We start from the raw sequence: 17,760 nt of genomic DNA, 5'->3' as shown, positions 1-17,760 counted from the left end.
ACGGGTCTGCGGAAAGGGACCGGATGGAACCTCTGGATAGGCTCTGCATGACAGTACCTCTGCGCGCACCGTAATTCACTGCAATATCAATTATAATATACTTGCTGTTACCAGAATTAAGAATCTCAATGAAAAATAAAGATCATTTTGAAGTAGTGCTCTGTATCCTTGCCAAAAGTAACACGGTTAAGTAGTTTAACAGGTTCTTTACTGGCATAAGACAAAAAAACCTGTCCAAAGCAAAAAGCTGCTTTTAAAGGTAATTGATGATTAAGGTAATGACTATGTAAGATATAGTTTCAGAATAATGCTGTGAATGTAGGGTTTTTTTTTTAAAAAAAAAAAACAACCAACCCAAACCAAAGCTTCTAAAACCCATACTCAGTTCAGTGTTGTTTTACTTTTTTATTATTTAAATACACCATACTAGAGCAAATGTCTCTGAAAATATCACAAATAAAAGATTTTTCTTCATTCAGCAAATTAGAAGTAGGTGAAAATTTCTACACAGTAGCTGCTATGAGCCTGACTTTTTTTTTTTCTTTTTTTCTTTTTTTTTTTTTGCCATGGGAAGTAGCAACATTAGGACAAAAACACTTACATGCATACATACATTGTATTTTACAGAGATACAATAAAAGTGTTTGTGATAGAATATCACAAAAGCCACATCTTTATCTCATGTTCAGTTTGATTGAAACACATTTCCTTACAACACTTAAATATACAAAGAGCAAATAGAATGTTGTTAAGGTAAAACACAGGGTACAAACTGGCCAGTGCCCTGCTAATTGTTAATGAGGGTAGAAAGCAGATTTCAATGCTTCTTTTAATTAGCTTCATTAGTCATCTTCCCCACCCGCCCCCCCCAAGATGTCCTCCGGTGGATCTTTTTTCATTTTCTCTACAGTCTCCCATTAGCCCAGGTTCATGGAGTCCTTAATGTTCATATTCAGTCATTTTAATACACCAATAAATGTGGGAAGGGCAATCAAGAATAAAGAAGGTGCAATGGCATGGAGCTGGCATTGATGCTAGCTACAAAGGTGACTTGTCTACTTGGAGACATGGGATCCATCTGTGATGAACAAAATTTGAGATGAAGGCACGCATTCTGCATTACTCTGACCTTTTAGCAGACCTGCAAGAAATAAAAATGGGTATCTTAGCTAGAATACTAGATTTGAGATAGGAAACTACAACATGACCGCTTTTGTCTTTTCCTTATTCGCTAATCTCTTTTTTATTAGATTACTTTCCAACTGTGACTTGATTACGGCTTTCTACACTATCCATTCACACCGCTAACGTTTCGACTTCAAATAGCAAAAAGCAAACATTCTCCGCAGATTCACTACCAAGAGGAGCAGACGGGGAGGGCGGGGGAAGAGAGAGACGACAACAATAAACAAGTGTACTTTCTGGTAACAAATCGTACAGCGAATCAGGTGGTTTTTCTGGGCCCCTTTTAAAAGGGAAGAAACATTATGCCATGCCTTTGAAGAAGCTAGTAATGTGATCTTGTAATTGGAAGAAATAGTGTGTAAAGCAAATAAGAAGTACAGCCAATATCCTCCCAAGGCGACTTTGGTTAATATGCTGCATTGCACAAGAGCTAAATATAGATATTTCAGGATTTTTCCCCCCCATTTAAAATTCCTCATCTGGTGTGTTAGTTAATGTTACATAAACATCTTAATGTATGAAGTCAAACATGTGCTTTCACACTGGTGTTAATGAATTGTGATAATTAAAAGTGTCTAACTCCATAAAAATCTAAACTTTCATGGATAAAATAGAAATGATCATCCATAGTCTTCAAATACAATCTGTTTGCAATTACCAAAATGAAATAATATATATTAGATTTTTATGGTTTTTAAATGACATTTTGCGCTTCCCAGGAAGTTCTTTTTTCACCCTTTCTCTAAGTTACTAAAAGCCTGAGGTCTATTAGTAACTGCAACCCCCCACTTTCAAGCTAATTAAAGTAGTAGAGGCTTGGAGGTTTAATTCCCCAGAGCTGAAGCTCAGTGTGAGAAAGGTAATTTGTCTGTCCAGAACAAAGATTAGGGAGCAGCCAGCAAGCATATTTAATAAATGAGCATCAAATATCTTCTACTATGGACACAGACAACACCAATTATGTAACTACAAGGGAATTGTTGAGTGATATGTAAACCAGAAGATTTTTAAGATCTTCTCTGAGAGACGTAATCTAACTCATACTTTATTTAAAAGCGGAGAAGCTGAAGACAAGCGCTTGCTACGAACATTGCCAACCTGTGGAAAATTTACACTTTTAGTAGGTGGTGATACTGTTGCAAACGAGGAACACTACAGGAATACTACCACTACCAAAAAAAGCGTAGAGACTTCTCGACGCTACAGCCGCTTTGAATGAAACGCCGCACAGGACGTCCCAAACCAGCAGCTCTGCAGGCAAGCAGCACCCAATTCAGAGAAAACAGAGTCTTTTTTCCAAACTACGCAGCGAGCGATGGGAAGTTACAATTTATGCGTGCGAATTGCCTCAGGGAGGCAAAAGGCAGGAATAGCCAACATCGCTGCGTTTGCCTCCTCAGAAAGAAAAGCGAGTTTTGAAGCAAAGTTAGGCCATGCAAGCCTTTCTGCCCGCACCCATCACCAACAGGTATTAACCTGTAAGCTATTATTAAGACCACAGCAAGTTCATAACTGTCACCTTCGCATACGCAACAAAAATGGGTTTTAATGCTGGGAGTGCCTCAATCTCTTCAGTTCAGTAAAACCCCCCCGTGAACAGTCTGCCATGTCTATCATCTCTCGTGGCAGAACAACCTGGGGACTGATTGATTTTTAATGTTTAATAAAAAGTATCTGTTACAGCCAACTCTGTCACACTGGAAGAACATTCTTATAATCAGTGGCCCTGAAACACACAGTTTTCTGGAAAACATCTCTGATGTAAACATCTTTAGACTGTTAAAAAGCTAACATAGAAAACAGGGCTCTTTTGGCACCTGCCCCTGTAGCTTCCAAACTCCAGACTCCTGACAAACCTATGAATTATCAACTTGTCTCCTCAACCACATTTCAGTTTTCTGGGGGGTGATGGAGGTGCTCCGCAATCCCCCTTTGAAAGCTGGTAGAACTTACACCATTTTCTAGAGAGATCATATTATAAAGAAAAAAAAACACCTTCCAAACTATAATCTCTCCCCCCAGCCTTCCCCCCAATACCTCTTCACCTGCCTCATCGATGCCTGTAGCAATGCAGTTAATAGTCAGTGACAGGAACTAATAAAAACCTGTTCTCACTATTTTCTCTGCATTTAGCTTCTACCAGGTGTCTACAGTCAGGAGGCTCTGCAAGCCCAGTCCAATTTTACTTCTCTTTTCCATGTTCTATGTTCCTCATCATGTCTACTGCTTTTATTGCAACTAAATCATTTTTATGTTTTGCTAAGGCATAGTAAGAAACTGATAAAACTAAATGACAATTTAGGCACCTATTTGAAGTTACATTAAACTTTACATTCGGAGAAGACAAGTGGATAAACCACTCTCTCAGAATGGTAAACCTTTTACTGCCGTGTATAAAGATGAATGGTTTTACCTATATTTTGACACGGGACACCTACAAATATCCATTTAACAGACTCACCGCTGGCTAGTCTGTTATTACGGATTTGTTTCATTAAAATTCACAACAGTATAAATCTATGAATCTTTAACTGTATTTGTACTTCCTTGAGAGGAGGCTGCACATTCTTCTCCAATCTTAATTATCTTTGCTCTGCCTAACTACGTAGGACTTTTGTACTCAACTCTCTCATCACCTCGATTGACAAATTAAGTAAATAAAAAGGTCCATGTTTTATTTTGATGTAATTACATTCACTGTATAAGACTTGAAAGAATACTTAAAATTAATCAGTAAATTTATGCACAGGAAAAAAAAGCAAACACAGATATTGAAATGCAGCAATACAACAACAAAAAAAAAATCATGGAAATTAAAAACCAGTTTGTGTTTTCTTGGCCATATTTCTCCACTAAGTAAAAGCACTAAAAAATAATCTGCACGTTACCAAACAGATCAGCCTAGCATTTGTCCCAGATTTTTTTAAGTCTTCCAAATTCCTATTTGCAGATAAATGTTATTTTTTGTGATCCTTACAGACATTAATGAAGTTCCTATTGTAAATCTATAAAGAATTACCAACTGAAGTGTGCACTTTTTGTTTCATTGCAATAACTCAGTGCTGTGTGATTGCCTGGGTTAATGATGAAAAAGTCAAATATACTATCAGAGCTGATGGAAAAATCTATCACCAATCTGAAATTAAAATTCATCTGTGGTCAATAAGATTTAATATCCATGCAAGTGGCGCTGTAAAGAGTAAATGAATCAATGTCATCAATACATAATCAGTATGAAATATGATGTGAATAAAATTATGTGCAAGAGTCATACATTCACTCTTTTCTGGACCAGGGTGGAATGAACAGTCTCTTAACTCAAGGTTGACAGTAATTGTTACAAATTAGGCACAGCAGTTATCAAAATGCACTCACTTGCATAGCTTTAGGACTTATTAAGGAGATTAAAATAGATCTAAAACTATCTAGTTTCAGAGTTACAGGACAACTGTTGATCAGAATTTTTTTTAGTCGTCGTCTTCTTCTCTGTATGATTTGTACAGTCATTATTTACTCATTTAGCTGGAAACCACGAGCGATCAACCACAGAGATACACAATCTCTAGTTGAGCTACTAGTGTTATGGAGCTATAAGGAAATAGCATTTTGGTTTTTAAATCTGAGTTATGACATACAAAACAGACAAGAAAATACTTCTGAAAAGCACCCCAGCATGCTTCCTCAACTGAAACCTTAATATTAAAGTGAAATACGCTGGTTCGGTTCAGGAACCTTCTCTTCACAAGACATTTATTTCCATATTAAAGGATCTAATTTTCCTCCCACAGAAACCTGCTCTTCTGTAGCCCTCAATTTCAAGATTATAAAATAAAATACTTTGTTAAGAATTTATACTAACGTGCGCTCTCCATTTCGCTTTGTACATAAGGAGTTCAACAGCTGTACAGGTGCACATGCCCAAACCAAAATAAACTGACTCTCCCTATACGTCATATTTAAAGGTTAGTATTTTCTCCCCATACCCCACGCCTACGTTATTTAAGGTAAGTTCAGTTACTTAAAGGCCTCCTTGCAGGGGTGGGGAACGTCCACTATTAGAATGAAAAGAAATTGATCTTCATTTAGCTCTAATAAAGCTTATTAGTAATTGTTGAGTATTCACCTTCTGGTCTGGCAGTAGTGGATTACTCTGAAGTGAATTCAAATGGCCATTGATGAGAGCTGTAGGTCTATCATGTTCACAAAATAAACTGCCATTGATGTAGTGAAACCGATCTCCGGGGACCAGGCGATTCCGGCAGGTAGAGCATGTAAAACACTGAAAAAGGAAAGAGGCAGCAAGTGAAACTACAGCACAAATTAAGCATGCTGCAGGTTTGAAAATTGCACTTCAGAGACTGCGAGTGCAGTTGAGATATGGAGCTGCCTGGTTTCCAGCACCTCCAAATATGGCATTAGTCTTACCTGTTGGGACTACGCAGTACATAACTCAAGTACAGTTTTACCGATTACGAGGGAACAAAGCTACACGCTAAGGGAAGCTTTATAATACATACTCGTATTTCTAGTTATGGCTTTGCATTTCATTCATAAGCAGATGCAGATTTTACACTGAAGAAGCACGGCAGTACTGATCGGCCACTGAAAAAAACAAAAAAAAGACGTAGAAAAAGCCCCTCACCTTAAGATGATATACATTGCCCTGCGCCCGCATGACCAGCTCGCTAGCAGGAATGGACTGTCCACAGGCACTGCAAGCACCGCTGTTTCCAAATAACCTGAAACAGAGGTGATGATCATGAATAATTTAATACACGGGAGGCTCTAAGCATTTTTGCGCATCACTGCAATGGTTTATTACCCAACTGTTTTAGACTTCTGACCCCCGCCTTCCAACTTGCTTACGCGTCATAATATGTGTAACATAGCGTGTTTTTGTGTAACAACTGGTAGCTTCCCCCTACCCTGGATGCGGTTACAGGGGATTTAATCAGAAATATTGACTTACACCTCTAGAAACACAAACAATTCTGTACTACACACATTTTATCAGATTACTGGGTTCATCATAAAAAAAAGATACAATTCATGACTGGAGTTTAAATGCATTGTGTCCTTGAAATTATATGAAGAACTCTTTTGTACTTTAATCATATCTTGAGATATGAGTCATCAAAAGGGTTAAGAGGATTTGATTGTATATCTAAGAAGACATCATGCTCGGTGTATTGAAACTCCAGTAAACCTCCATCAGTGCAGAGTTTCCATTAGAAACTCTCTGCTATCCAGGTTGATATATAATGTGTATGGGTTAACCTTTTCAATCATGGTGTCAACACTTTAGATTTGCCTCTGCTCATCTCTTTCATCCTAACCTTCTCTCTCTCTTGATAATGAAATGCTTGCTCCAACTTCCCTCTATCTGCTCCTGAGTCCACAATTTAGATTACTTCATCTCTGCTAGCAACAAACTGAATGAAATTTCGATTTGAGCAGAAAGTAATTTACCGGGATCTGGACCCATTTGTCATCATATCTCTCTGGGTGTTTGCTGTATCACTGCAGTTTTCCTATGCAATCAAATGAGACCACAACATCTGCCATGGGGGGGGGGGCACACGCCATGGGGGAGGGGGGAAGAGGCAGAAGAGTGGTGAAGAAAAATATATACATAATTCTTCAAATCCATTTAAAGGCACAACGCATCGATTCAAAATACAATACCCTAATGATTATCGAGTTCTACTTTTACAGGCTGTGTTAGCTGGAATTAGAAAACCTTTATTTGCTTTTGCGTGCGTCTCTAATATACACAAATATTTATAAAGACTACCACAATCATTTCGCAGTAAAAAAGGAAACTGAACTAGCCGGCAGGGTCACAGACCCACTTTTCTGCACGATGTAAAACACAGTAATAGGATTTACAAATTAGCGTATTGGTGTCATAATAAATATTAATATTTGCATCTCCTTCCTGTCCAAATAAAGTCATAAAATTCTGTTTGTGTCAACCTAGGAGACACATTACAACAGAATACCCGTAATCTGAATGATTGCAGTGTGCCTCCGTATAAAAATAATTGCTTTGAATTTTCAGAATCTGAGCTTGCAGAGGAGGCTTGTCATGTTCAAACTACTAATTTGCTGTCGCCACTTTATTGAAAATAGCCTGTAAGTTGTTATTAAATGTATCGACTGAACGACAGAGAGAGTAGTAAAACTGCCCCTTAAGATGGCTTTTAATAGGAAGCTGAGAAACAAATTTTGCAGCAGCATCGATTTGAAGAGTTCAATCAAAACTCCATTTCAAAACTAATTAGTCTGAGATCCAGGACACATTGACACGGTCTTGCAGAATCACAGTGGGTACAAAGGCAAAGCTGAACTAATACATTGTCAGGACCTCCAGCCAAAGGGACTAAACTGTCTGGAAACTCAGGGTCCATTATTAGGGCATCTTCTAAATCAGGACCAGTTCCGAGTAGTTACATGATGTATCGAGGTTACTTCCAAAGCTTTACGATACACATTTTTCTTCCTCCATTGTTACCAGCAGTGAAGTTGGCACGTAGAAAAGGGGCACGGGAGGCACCGCAAGAGGTGGCGGCAAGGCTCTGTTACATTTCCAGAGCAAAGATCCAAAAATCTAGGGTAAAGGGGTGGCAACCGGCATCGCTGGGTAGGGTGGAGATGCACGGACGACATTACTCGTCTGGGAGAATCTGAACCCGGCGAGCGGTCTCTCACAACCCCCCGTACAATTGCACCACCCAACCGAAAACACAGCTTTCGGAATGCTGATCTCATTGCGCTACTTGGCTTCATTAAGCATTCGCCCGCTCGTTCGTTATACAATTCTCTCTGACTAGAAGTGGTCGTACACCTTGAATGCCTGCAAATTCTAATAAATGGAGTCAAACTAATCCAGAGGCTTTCCACGCATCTTAGGTTTTCCCTCAGCATATTCCCAGAACAATTCTGTTTCGGGAAGTCACTTCAGCTGAATCTTCTGCTAAAAATCCTAAAAATTACTTGCAAAGTCAGAACACCTTTCCGCTGCTTTGTATTATTTACCAGGAAAATTAAGCTTATTTTTCCTTCTCTGCTGTTATGAATGGTTTTGTTCTGTAATGCCATTAACAGGAAAAAGGTTTTATCTTTTAAAAAAAAAATGTTATTCCTCCTTAGCAGTAAAGGAAGTCTTCCACAGTAACTATTCTTTACTGAAAAAGTTGTTTCACATGGTTTCTCAGAGGCTGGAGAGCTAATTATCTAACCAGGGGGACTGTCCAGGACAGTATTTGATTTAAAAGGCTTGAGGCTTTAGGTGCTCAATTAAGTAGCTATCGGTCTCAGACTGGACTTTAATGGGCTCTTTTCTCTTTAACTGCAGCAATGGGTAGAGATACCCCAGGTCAGGCTAATTAAAGCCAGGGGACTCTTTAATTGTGATGACAGAATTGGTTTCAGTTTCCTCTTTGGGTCCTCAGTCCAAGAAGGTCATTAATATTTCAACATTTGGGCAATGCAATCAATCACAAACATCAAGAGGTTCCCTATACAGACAAGGCAGCTCTTCTACGCTTAGCAGCATTTTACTGAGCCACCTTAAATTAACTACTGTGTGGTTTCAGCACAGCATTCCCCACACCCCCAAACACACAACCACTCCTGGATTTTTGGGGGGTGGCAGGGCGGCAGAGTGTTCAGAACTTTCACAAGAGTGGGAATGAAGGCAGCAAGAGATCTTTTTCAGCCCAGTTTCCCCACCTTGCTGCCCAAAATTCACTATCAGCAGAAACCCATCTCTAGCAACTTACACTAACAAAATAAGGTTCCAGTTGTTTCCAAAATTGCGGAGATAGATTTAAGCGCTCTAGTTCTCGCACAATACGGTGCACGTTTGCGCCCACAAACGTATATCCAAGCCCTAGCAAAGAGAAATGCACATCCAGACCTACTGATCCAGAAGCAATTGCTGTTTCTGTACATTCCCTATATTTAATCTAAATTCTGCACCAGCTATATTAAGTGTAACAAAGAAAGGCAACGCAGAAATTACGCCTGGAGCCAAGTCCATTAAAGGTACTTCAGAATAACTAGAGACCAAGCACCTTAAAAGCACCAGAAGCTATTGATACTTAAAAGGGGGGCTGTGCATAATGGCAAGTGCTGCATTAGAGAAGGGGAAGAAAAAAAAAAAAAACCAGCCAAATTACGCTTGGTTAATTCAGAGTAACAGATCTGCCCCCAAGTGAATTGGAGGCCTTGAATTAATTCTGTTATGACAAATCAAGATAAACGTTCCCCCTAAATTGCATGCGATTTAATTAATTTTTGAGATCCTGGTTTGTTTTTTTTTTTCTTTTTTTTTTTCCTAGCTAATAGTTCACATGCTCCTGCGCTGTCATTGTGCTTGAGTGGGCAGACTTCAAAGTGATATTAAATAACCAACTATTAGATTTACCTAGCACGTCCTATTGGAAAAGTGCCATTTAATTACCTAGCCTGTTCAATTAAAGGGACAGCATTCCCTGAATATAGCAGCTCGCCGGCTGATTACCAGGGAAATGAACTCGCCGCTCCCCTCCCCGGCGCCCACTGCGGCTGCGGGCGGGTGAGGCGAGGCAAGGCGCCCCACGGCCGGGGCCCCACGCACCCCCCACGGCTGGGCTGCACCCACGCTGCACCACCGGGAGGGGACACCCAGGGAGGGGCCGGGGGTGCTGCCCCTTTAAGAGGCTCCCGGGTAGCCCCCCCCGCCCCATCCTCCCCTTCCCCACCACTCCCTGCTCTCTCATAGAGGCCAATTTTGTTAATTAAATGTTTTGTTTGCGACGCGGCTCTCATTCATTTCGGACACGTCATTCCGAGCAGATCTAAGCCAGGGACCAGATCTCATTAGATAAAACCTATCAGAACTAAGAGAAAATGGAGGAGACACTAATTAAAGCTTTTAATTGTGCGGATTCCCTGCCACGCTGCTGCTTTATCTGGCATCTCAAGGTTGGGAGGGCTGCGCTCTGCTCCCCTCGCCGTGGGGAGGGAGGGGAAGGGACCAGGATTTTCACCTCCCTCTCTTTTCCCAGGAACCTTGGCCTTCAATGAAAGCTGTAGACCTGGAGTTCCACAGCTAATTTGTTGTCGGTTTTGGGGGGGAGGGAGGAAAAGGGGAGTGTTGTGTTGTTTAAACAACAACAAAAAAGCCCCACACTCACACAACCTCAGAGGGTTAAAAAAGCTCATTAATAGATGGCCCCGTGGTCTTGGCCCAGAGGAGGCAAGTCCCTTTCACCTGGCGCCTGCCGGGCTGATCAATCCTCCTTCTCATGTTAGTCGTCATGTCTACGTGCCCCCGCGTCTCCGATTAAGAACCGTGCCCGTGGCTCTTGCCTGGGGAAGGGAATGTGTAGGGAAAGCCCTACAGAAAATTAAGAGGGGCGGGTGGTGGCATAGGGGAACCGGAGAGACTCGCTGCCAAATGGGTGGCATCGCCTCCACAGCTAAATGAGGCCATTTCCAGCAAGGAAAGGCGAGGGCCTCGCTCACGCCAACACGACCCAGGTGGACAGCTTGCGAAGTCCATTTCCAGCGGGAAAGCTCCAGGTTAACTCAGCACGGGCAGGGCCAGGCCGTCCCACCCCACCTTGAGCGTACGGTGTCCAGTTCAAGTTTCAGCAAGCATCTGTCAGAGTTATTTTTGCAAGTCAAATTACACAGATCTAAAGAGAAGTCAGGCGATGGAACAAGGAGATCAATTCAAACCCCTCATCTGATAAAGCATCCTATTCATAATCGCCTACATTAAAATAAACGAGTATTAATTTTTGGCAACACAAAACCAGAGGACTGCGATAAGCCTGCCTGAACTTGCCTCTGGGACACAGTGGACGCATCTTCTCTTTTTAATTAGTAGTAATCAGACATGAGGGTTGTTTGATGGTGTTGGTCGAGCGATGAATGCTTACTGTTCAGTGCATCTTAACAGTAGTGTCAATTTTTCCACTTCAAACGAGACTCTTTCCCTAACACCGTTCTGCTCTATTTAATTACAATTCTGCCAGGCTTAGGCTTGTTGCTTAGGACAATGACCGAAAAAGCACCATTAGAAACCCCTCCACGTGCTGATTTTCTAGCATTTCTCTCCAAAAACACCCCCAAAACTAGTGAAGCTAAGGCTCCGATTCCTCAAAGGTCCCGAGGGCTGCGTTTCATCTACTTCATTGACCGAAGATGCAGCCATGTTATCAGGACAGAGGCTGCGCTGTCAGAGCGACCAAGTCTTAACTCCGTCCTTTTAGACGAAGGCAGTCTTCACGCGTACGCACACATTCGGTACAGGCCTCATCTTCCCAAAAAGAAGTCAAGTTTCACAACATAAGCAAACTTGTAACATTTTGTGGCTGATTATTGGGGGGGGAGGGAAGGGGAAACACTGCAGAAAGGAAGGAAAAAAGTCGAACTTTTTGGCTATCAGGGGGAAGAAAAACCTGGGTTAATTCTTGACATTTACTGTAAACAAGAAGCCAGAAGCATTCCAACAAAACACAATTTGTTTCAACTAGGCATTTCTGTTATGCCGGGAAGGTATGGGGCTTTTCTGTTGTTTTTTTTAATTACTGAATGTTGAAATAGAACACCTCCTTGAAGCATTCATGTGCATCAGTCTATCAAACCATTTACTCAAATTAAATGTGTAATCCTTCAAAATGCCTCCTTTTAAATTAATGAGTTTAAGTAGCTTGAGTTCACCTGAAAAGATCGTATGGGCACCTGACCTCATGAATTCTTTCTATTAATTATATCGGAAACTCGTTGGAAGGGATACTCTGCGTAATCTTACTGTTCCCCAACAGATGCAAGATTAACAGGGCTTAGTTCCCCCTACCCAAATCTGTGGCATTTAGAGCCAACAGCTTCAAAAAAAAAAAAAAGAAATAAAGGGCAAGAGCATATCCCTCCTCTCCTGCCCCCTGCGTTTTCTGTACTGGAAGTTAAGAAAAATGTCGGTTCCAAGCTTCTCCCTAACAATGCAGAGACAAACATGATACCACTGGTTTTGGCTATAAGTAGAGTCGGTGGCCCTCCAACTGACGGTTAATCAGCTCTTTCACAAGGAGAGCAGAGAATGAGTCATTCTCTTTCCACTCAAAGGAGTTTAAAGGTGCTTATGTAAATATCATAATTAATCAGATACTAAAGCAGGCATTGCATTATTTAGCACCTCCGCCACAGCCTTATTTAAGCCCTATGATTTTAACATTTACCGTTCAGATATGCACACTTCTCCTTCAACACTACAACAAAGCAGATTAATTTAGCCTCTCTGATTGCTGTTTATTTTTAGTTAGGACTTGTTTTGTGCTGACAAACCACTTTAAAGTTACAGCCGTCGTTCCGCCCCCCCCCCCCCGCGCCTCCCCCCAACTCTTCCCTCCACTTGGCAGCCACAACTGTGCCCTGGGCTAGGCGCTAACATCCGTCTCCGCACCCCGCACGCCTCTCCGCTCCTGGTGAAGGAGCCATCCTGAGCCAGCCCACCCCACGCCACGGGCACCCACCCGCCAGAAATGAAAAATTAAAAAAAAAAAAGGGGGGGGGGGAAGGGAAGGGGAGATGAAAGGCAGCGAGGAAAGAGGGTAAGCGTTCCCCGCCAGGGCGGCCGCTGCGTGCCGCCGGCGCCTCACCTGATGTAGTCGTTTCTGCAGAGGATCATGCCGCTCTTGGTGTAGCAGGAGGTGCCGATGTCCCCCAGCTGGGCCTGGCAGCAGGAGCACTTGAGGCAGCGGCTGTGCCAGTAGCTGTCCATGGCGTAGAGCAGGAAGCGGTCGGCGATCTTCCCCCCGCAGCCGGCGCACCTCTTCCACGAGAGGGAGCCCGCCGTCACCGGGGGCGGCTGCGAGCTGCCGCCGGGGTTCACCATGGCCTGGGCGAGAGACGGGCGGCGACGGGTCAGGGGGGACCCGGCACGGGGGGGGGGGGGGGGGACACGGCGCGGGGGGATGGGTGGGTGGGGGGCGCTGGGGGGGGGCACACGGGGCCGCGCAGCGGGCGAGGGGCACAGACACCACCCCACCGCCCCCCCAACCCCGCTCCGGGCTTGTGCAGCTGCAGCTTCACAAGTCGGGAACAGTCCCGGGGTTTGTTTTGCTTATGGAAAAAAAAAAAAAGTAGAAAAGTGTGTGAAGAGTAAAAAAAAAAAAAAAGAAAAAGTTGTGAAACTGGTTTTTCAGTCTGGGAGAGGCTCGGGGCGGTACCGAGGGGCTCGGGACCGGCCGTCCGCACCTCGGGATTTTATAAATTTTTTTATTGTTATTATTATTATTTTGGAGAAATAAAAACACCCAGAGAAAACACTCCAGACTGAGGACACTGGCCCGAATAATAGATCATTGAACTTTAGGACGCCTGTTAACTTCCTACACAAACACACTCAACTTTTGTCTCGCTAATCTGCCCTTGATCAGCAGTTTAAATGCTAAAGCTTTGTTACTCAAAAAAAAAAAAGTTTCCCGAGCGTAGGAAAGCAGCAGAATCACGAAGCGCACCGCTCTGCTGGAGTTACTCTGGCCGCCTCCAAAACTGCTACCGAGGGCATTTTTCACTTTCTAATAAATGCTGTAACGCAAGCAGGACAACCGAGAGATAATATAGGAATCAATTCATAAAGCTTACTCTAAACCGATTAATTTGTTGCCTTCAATCCAGAGCCCAATAAACTCCCGGTGTTCCTCCAGTCACTTATACTATAAAAAGATCAAGTTATTTACTGCCAATTAAGCAGCATGTTTTGTCTTTGTCCTTTGTAAGCCGTATGTGCTCATGCCGAGGCATCTGGCTATCTGCTCAGGACCTTCAGACTGATACCTCCCGAGCGGCGAGGACGAACTTTTCCTGACACTGGCCCAACTCGGCTGCAGGAGGAGGAGAACCCAGGCCGATTTTAAACACACATTTCCTCGGAAAGAGTACCTGGAGGTATGTCCAGTGACCGCACAATAAACCAGAAGAACTGCACCAATTAAGCTGTAACAAAAACCCCGAGACTTTGGAAAGAAAACCACTCTAAAAGCCATTAGCATTGCATTTATCCGAACGCATCATATACCTTTATGTAAATTGATTTCTGATGCATTTGTTCAAGGAATTGCCTTTTGTTACAGTTTCCAGCTACAGCCTAAATGAATCTGCATTTCCTGCTCCGAGTCTTTAAACCGTTTCCCTACGCTTTAAATCACTTCGAATTTCTTAACAGAAAGAAAGAGACTCCGTGCCACCACCTTAGCCCGTCTTTGTCGAAGGCAAATATATATAAATATGAAACGGGAAACGTTATGCTGAGAAAACCATCCAGTAACCCCATTAAGCTAAAGCTCTTAAGGACAAGCAATACCTTAATGCTGATTAAATCTAAAAAGATGAATCAAGAGGACTGACCAGAAAGTGACTCCCTTGATAACTAAGGACGGGCCCTCATCAAGTTTCACGTAGAGTTGGGGGGGGGGGGGGAAAGAGGGGGGCGAAAAAAAGCTTTTAACTTAAATAGGCTTACTCTAGTAATTACACAGCCAAGCAATTTAGGTCCTGGGATAGGAGTCAGTGAAATAGAAAGCAGAGCTGGAAGCTAGAGGCAAAATACCCCCGCCCCCCCCCCCCCTTAACAGCGTCTCTGGTGTTTTTTTAATGGAGACCAAGGGAGGGACAAGCCGAGAGCTGGCAATTTGTAGTACAAAAATGGATGCTTAATTCATGTCTTGGTTTTAATTAGGTGATTCACCGGATTTCTCCTGGATTGAAACAAAAGACCGTGTGGGGGGCAGGAAGGGAATTGGAGAGGAGAAAAATAGAGAGCTCACTTTGATCTTTTCTGCCACTGTTTCAGAATAGTGTTTACTACGGGGGAAGCGGGTGCCCCGGCCCCCCGGTCCCCCCGTTCGGAGCCGAGGCAGGCAGAGCCCCTTCGCGGCGGCAGCTGGAAAGGGGGTGGGGGGGGGGAAGGGAAGCCGCCCCGAGCAGCGGCCGCCGCGGCCGCCAGGCTTTGTAGGCGGGGGCCGCCACAACGCCCGGCTCCGGCGGCTCCCCCCGCTCCCGGGGCCGGGGCCGCTCCGCGCCCCTCCGCCGCGGCGGGCAGCGCGGGAGGCCGGCGGGGCCGGGCCGGGGCGGCGGGGCGCGGGCGGCCGCACACGCGTACGCTGGGAAATAAGGGGTCGTTACCGGCACTTCTTACCTGCTTCCCCTCTATATTGCAAAAAGGCCGGGGAGCAACGTCGCTCGGGGTGCCTGAGGAGGTCTCCTTGCAAAGAAACAAAAACACAGCGCTCGCCCTCTCTCTGGCTTTCGGGAGCGCTGGAGGGAGCCCCCCGCCCGGCAAGGGGCAGCCCAGGCTGGAAAAATATAGATATTGCTATGAGAGGCGTCTGCCTGGGTCCTTCCTCCAGCTCCCGCTTCCCCGGAGGGGAGCTGCAGAGCTCAGTCCCCGCCGCCGAGCTGCACACGCAGGGCGCCGCCGCCGCTCGCTGCTGCAATCGCCGGGTAAGTTTGGCAATGTGGCTTCACTTTGTACCGCTTCCCCCCCGCCCCCCCCCAACCACCACCTCCGCCCCCTTCTCTGGGCTGTGGTGGCTCCCGAGCCTCCCGCCGAGCGGCGCGGAGCGGAGCGGGGCCGGGCGCGGAGGAGAGGGCGAGAAGCGGCGAGTTTGAGAGGGGCCGGGCGCGGAGCTGCTGCCGGGGATCCTGAGGCGGTGGCAGGACGCGGGAGGAGGCCCCTCTGCTGCGTGCGTGTGTGTGTGTGCGCGCGTGAGTGTGCGAGCGTGTGTGTGTGTGTGTGCGTGCGGGTGTGCGCCCGCTGCCCCTCACACATGTGTTACTGACAGAGCAGAATCCCAACTACACTCCGGCTCGGCTCCGCCGTCAGCCCGACGCAGCCAATCCGCCCCCGGCTTGTTCAGGCGGAATAATAAAACCTGCCAATCGCCGAGAAGACAAAGGAATGAGTGAAAGGGGAGGAAGGAAAAAAAAAACCACACCAAAAAATGAGAGAAAGGGAGGGGGCGAGGAGGAGGAGGAGGGGAATGGAGAGGAAGGAGGGAGTCAGGTGGGCAGCGGTGGCCGCGCCGCCCGGGCGCTGAGGGGAGGCGCGCGGCCGGCCGTTAGGGCGCCGCCCGCCGCGCTCCGCTCCCGGCCACCAGTTGAGAAACTTGGCGGCTCAGGGCCGTCCCGCCTGTCCCCCACCCCGGCCGCCCCCCGAGCCCTTCCCGCTGCTGGGCGCTTCCCCCCGTCCCCGCCGCCCTCCTGGCGCCCCCCCGGGGCCGCGCACCCCGCTCCTCAGGGCGGGCGGGCACTCGGGGGCCGGGCGGGCGCGTCCCTTCCCTCACGGCCGTGTCGAGCCGCCGACTTTTAAACGTTTCCCCCGGTGAAAGCGTCGGGGATCCGCGTCCGGATCCGGCCCGCTATTATTAGCACCCTGTAAAGGTTTAAAAGGGTTAAACTGCCGCAATTGGCTGGCAGTTGGCAGCGCGGCTTGTCGTTTGAGAAGACAACTGCATTTCTGAGGAAGAAGCCCAAGGATGAGGGCAAATCAAAAGTAATATTCAGTAGGGACACTTAAAACTGGAAAAAAAACCAAACCAAAACAAAAAAATTATTAATTGCACATTTTTGAGGCCTAAGCATGGAACATGGGATAAGGAAAAGTACAGCACCATGTAGCTAAAAATGACCCTTGCAGTAATAAGAATATATATAAACATGCCATAATTAGTGGGTGTTTTCCCCGTGAACAGTTATTCCTGCAAGTGGCGGGGATTTGCCCAGCTGCTGGAATAGGCTCTCGCCCGGTATCGCCTCACACCCGGCAGATGCACGCACGCCTCTGTCACGCAGCGTACGCAAGCGTGCTTCACCGAGCGCGCCACGGCTAAAGACTCGGATAAATTACAGATCTCCGGGATCTGTGAAAGAACAGAAAAAACTTCACGATACAAATTTCTCGATTCCAGGCTGCTGACGTAAGTAGCAGCCAATGCAGCGAGGACGGTGGGACTGGCTGGCCGCTGCGGCCGCAGCGAGGCAGGGGCAGCTGCCCTGTGCGCACACACGCTGCCCCTGACCTGTGCCACCGGAGAGGGCAGGACGGGTCCCAGCACTGCTCGGGGCGGGGGACAGCTAATTTCTGTTAAATAAATATGTAGTGATGGCAGCGTGACTGAATTACGAGTTTATGTGCGTCCACTGTCCAAGGGAGCAAGTATTTTAAACCTGTTCCTGCTGGCGGCTAATGTAGAAGGGTATGTACCCACACAGGTATACGAAACTTTAGCCGGGAGTGCTTATTTACAAATAAGTGCATGGGCACAAAATTGCAGACCGACTTCCCTCTGACAGGCCGACTGGTATGTCTGGTCTCGGGAATCACAGCCCAGGTGTACTTTAACCACATCGCCACCTGTGGGCCTCCTTCGTTTCTGCATCCCTGGCCTTAGCTGGACCACAGAGGCGTGTGCCCAGTAACCCCTTAAAATTTAAGGAAAAAATGTCTAGCTAGGAAAAATGTACTCGGGAAAACATAGGATACCGTAGATGTATTTTTTTTCTAATTATGTAGCAAATAAA

At 45.5% G+C, this 17,760-nt stretch overlaps 1 protein-coding gene across 1 annotated transcript; it reads right to left on the bottom strand.

The window, feature by feature from the left end:
* Positions 1 to 390: 390 nt before the first annotated feature.
* LMO4 (LIM domain only 4) lies at positions 391 to 16,028 on the bottom strand. Its single transcript, XM_064455466.1, has 5 exons — positions 15,377 to 16,028; positions 12,837 to 13,075; positions 5,828 to 5,924; positions 5,309 to 5,464; positions 391 to 1,141 (listed from the first exon to the last, which is right to left on the bottom strand). Exons 2-5 carry the CDS (start codon positions 13,070 to 13,072, stop codon positions 1,133 to 1,135), a joined length of 498 nt encoding a protein of 165 aa, XP_064311536.1. The 5' UTR covers positions 13,073 to 13,075; positions 15,377 to 16,028; the 3' UTR covers positions 391 to 1,132.
* Positions 16,029 to 17,760: the final 1,732 nt, after the last annotated feature.

Source organism: Phalacrocorax carbo, chromosome 6, assembly GCF_963921805.1.
Source record: "Phalacrocorax carbo chromosome 6, bPhaCar2.1, whole genome shotgun sequence".
Classification (NCBI taxonomy): Eukaryota; Metazoa; Chordata; class Aves; order Suliformes; family Phalacrocoracidae; genus Phalacrocorax; species Phalacrocorax carbo.
The sequence above is the reverse complement of the archived record's forward strand: the minus strand, read 5'-3'. Positions and strand labels throughout refer to the sequence as shown.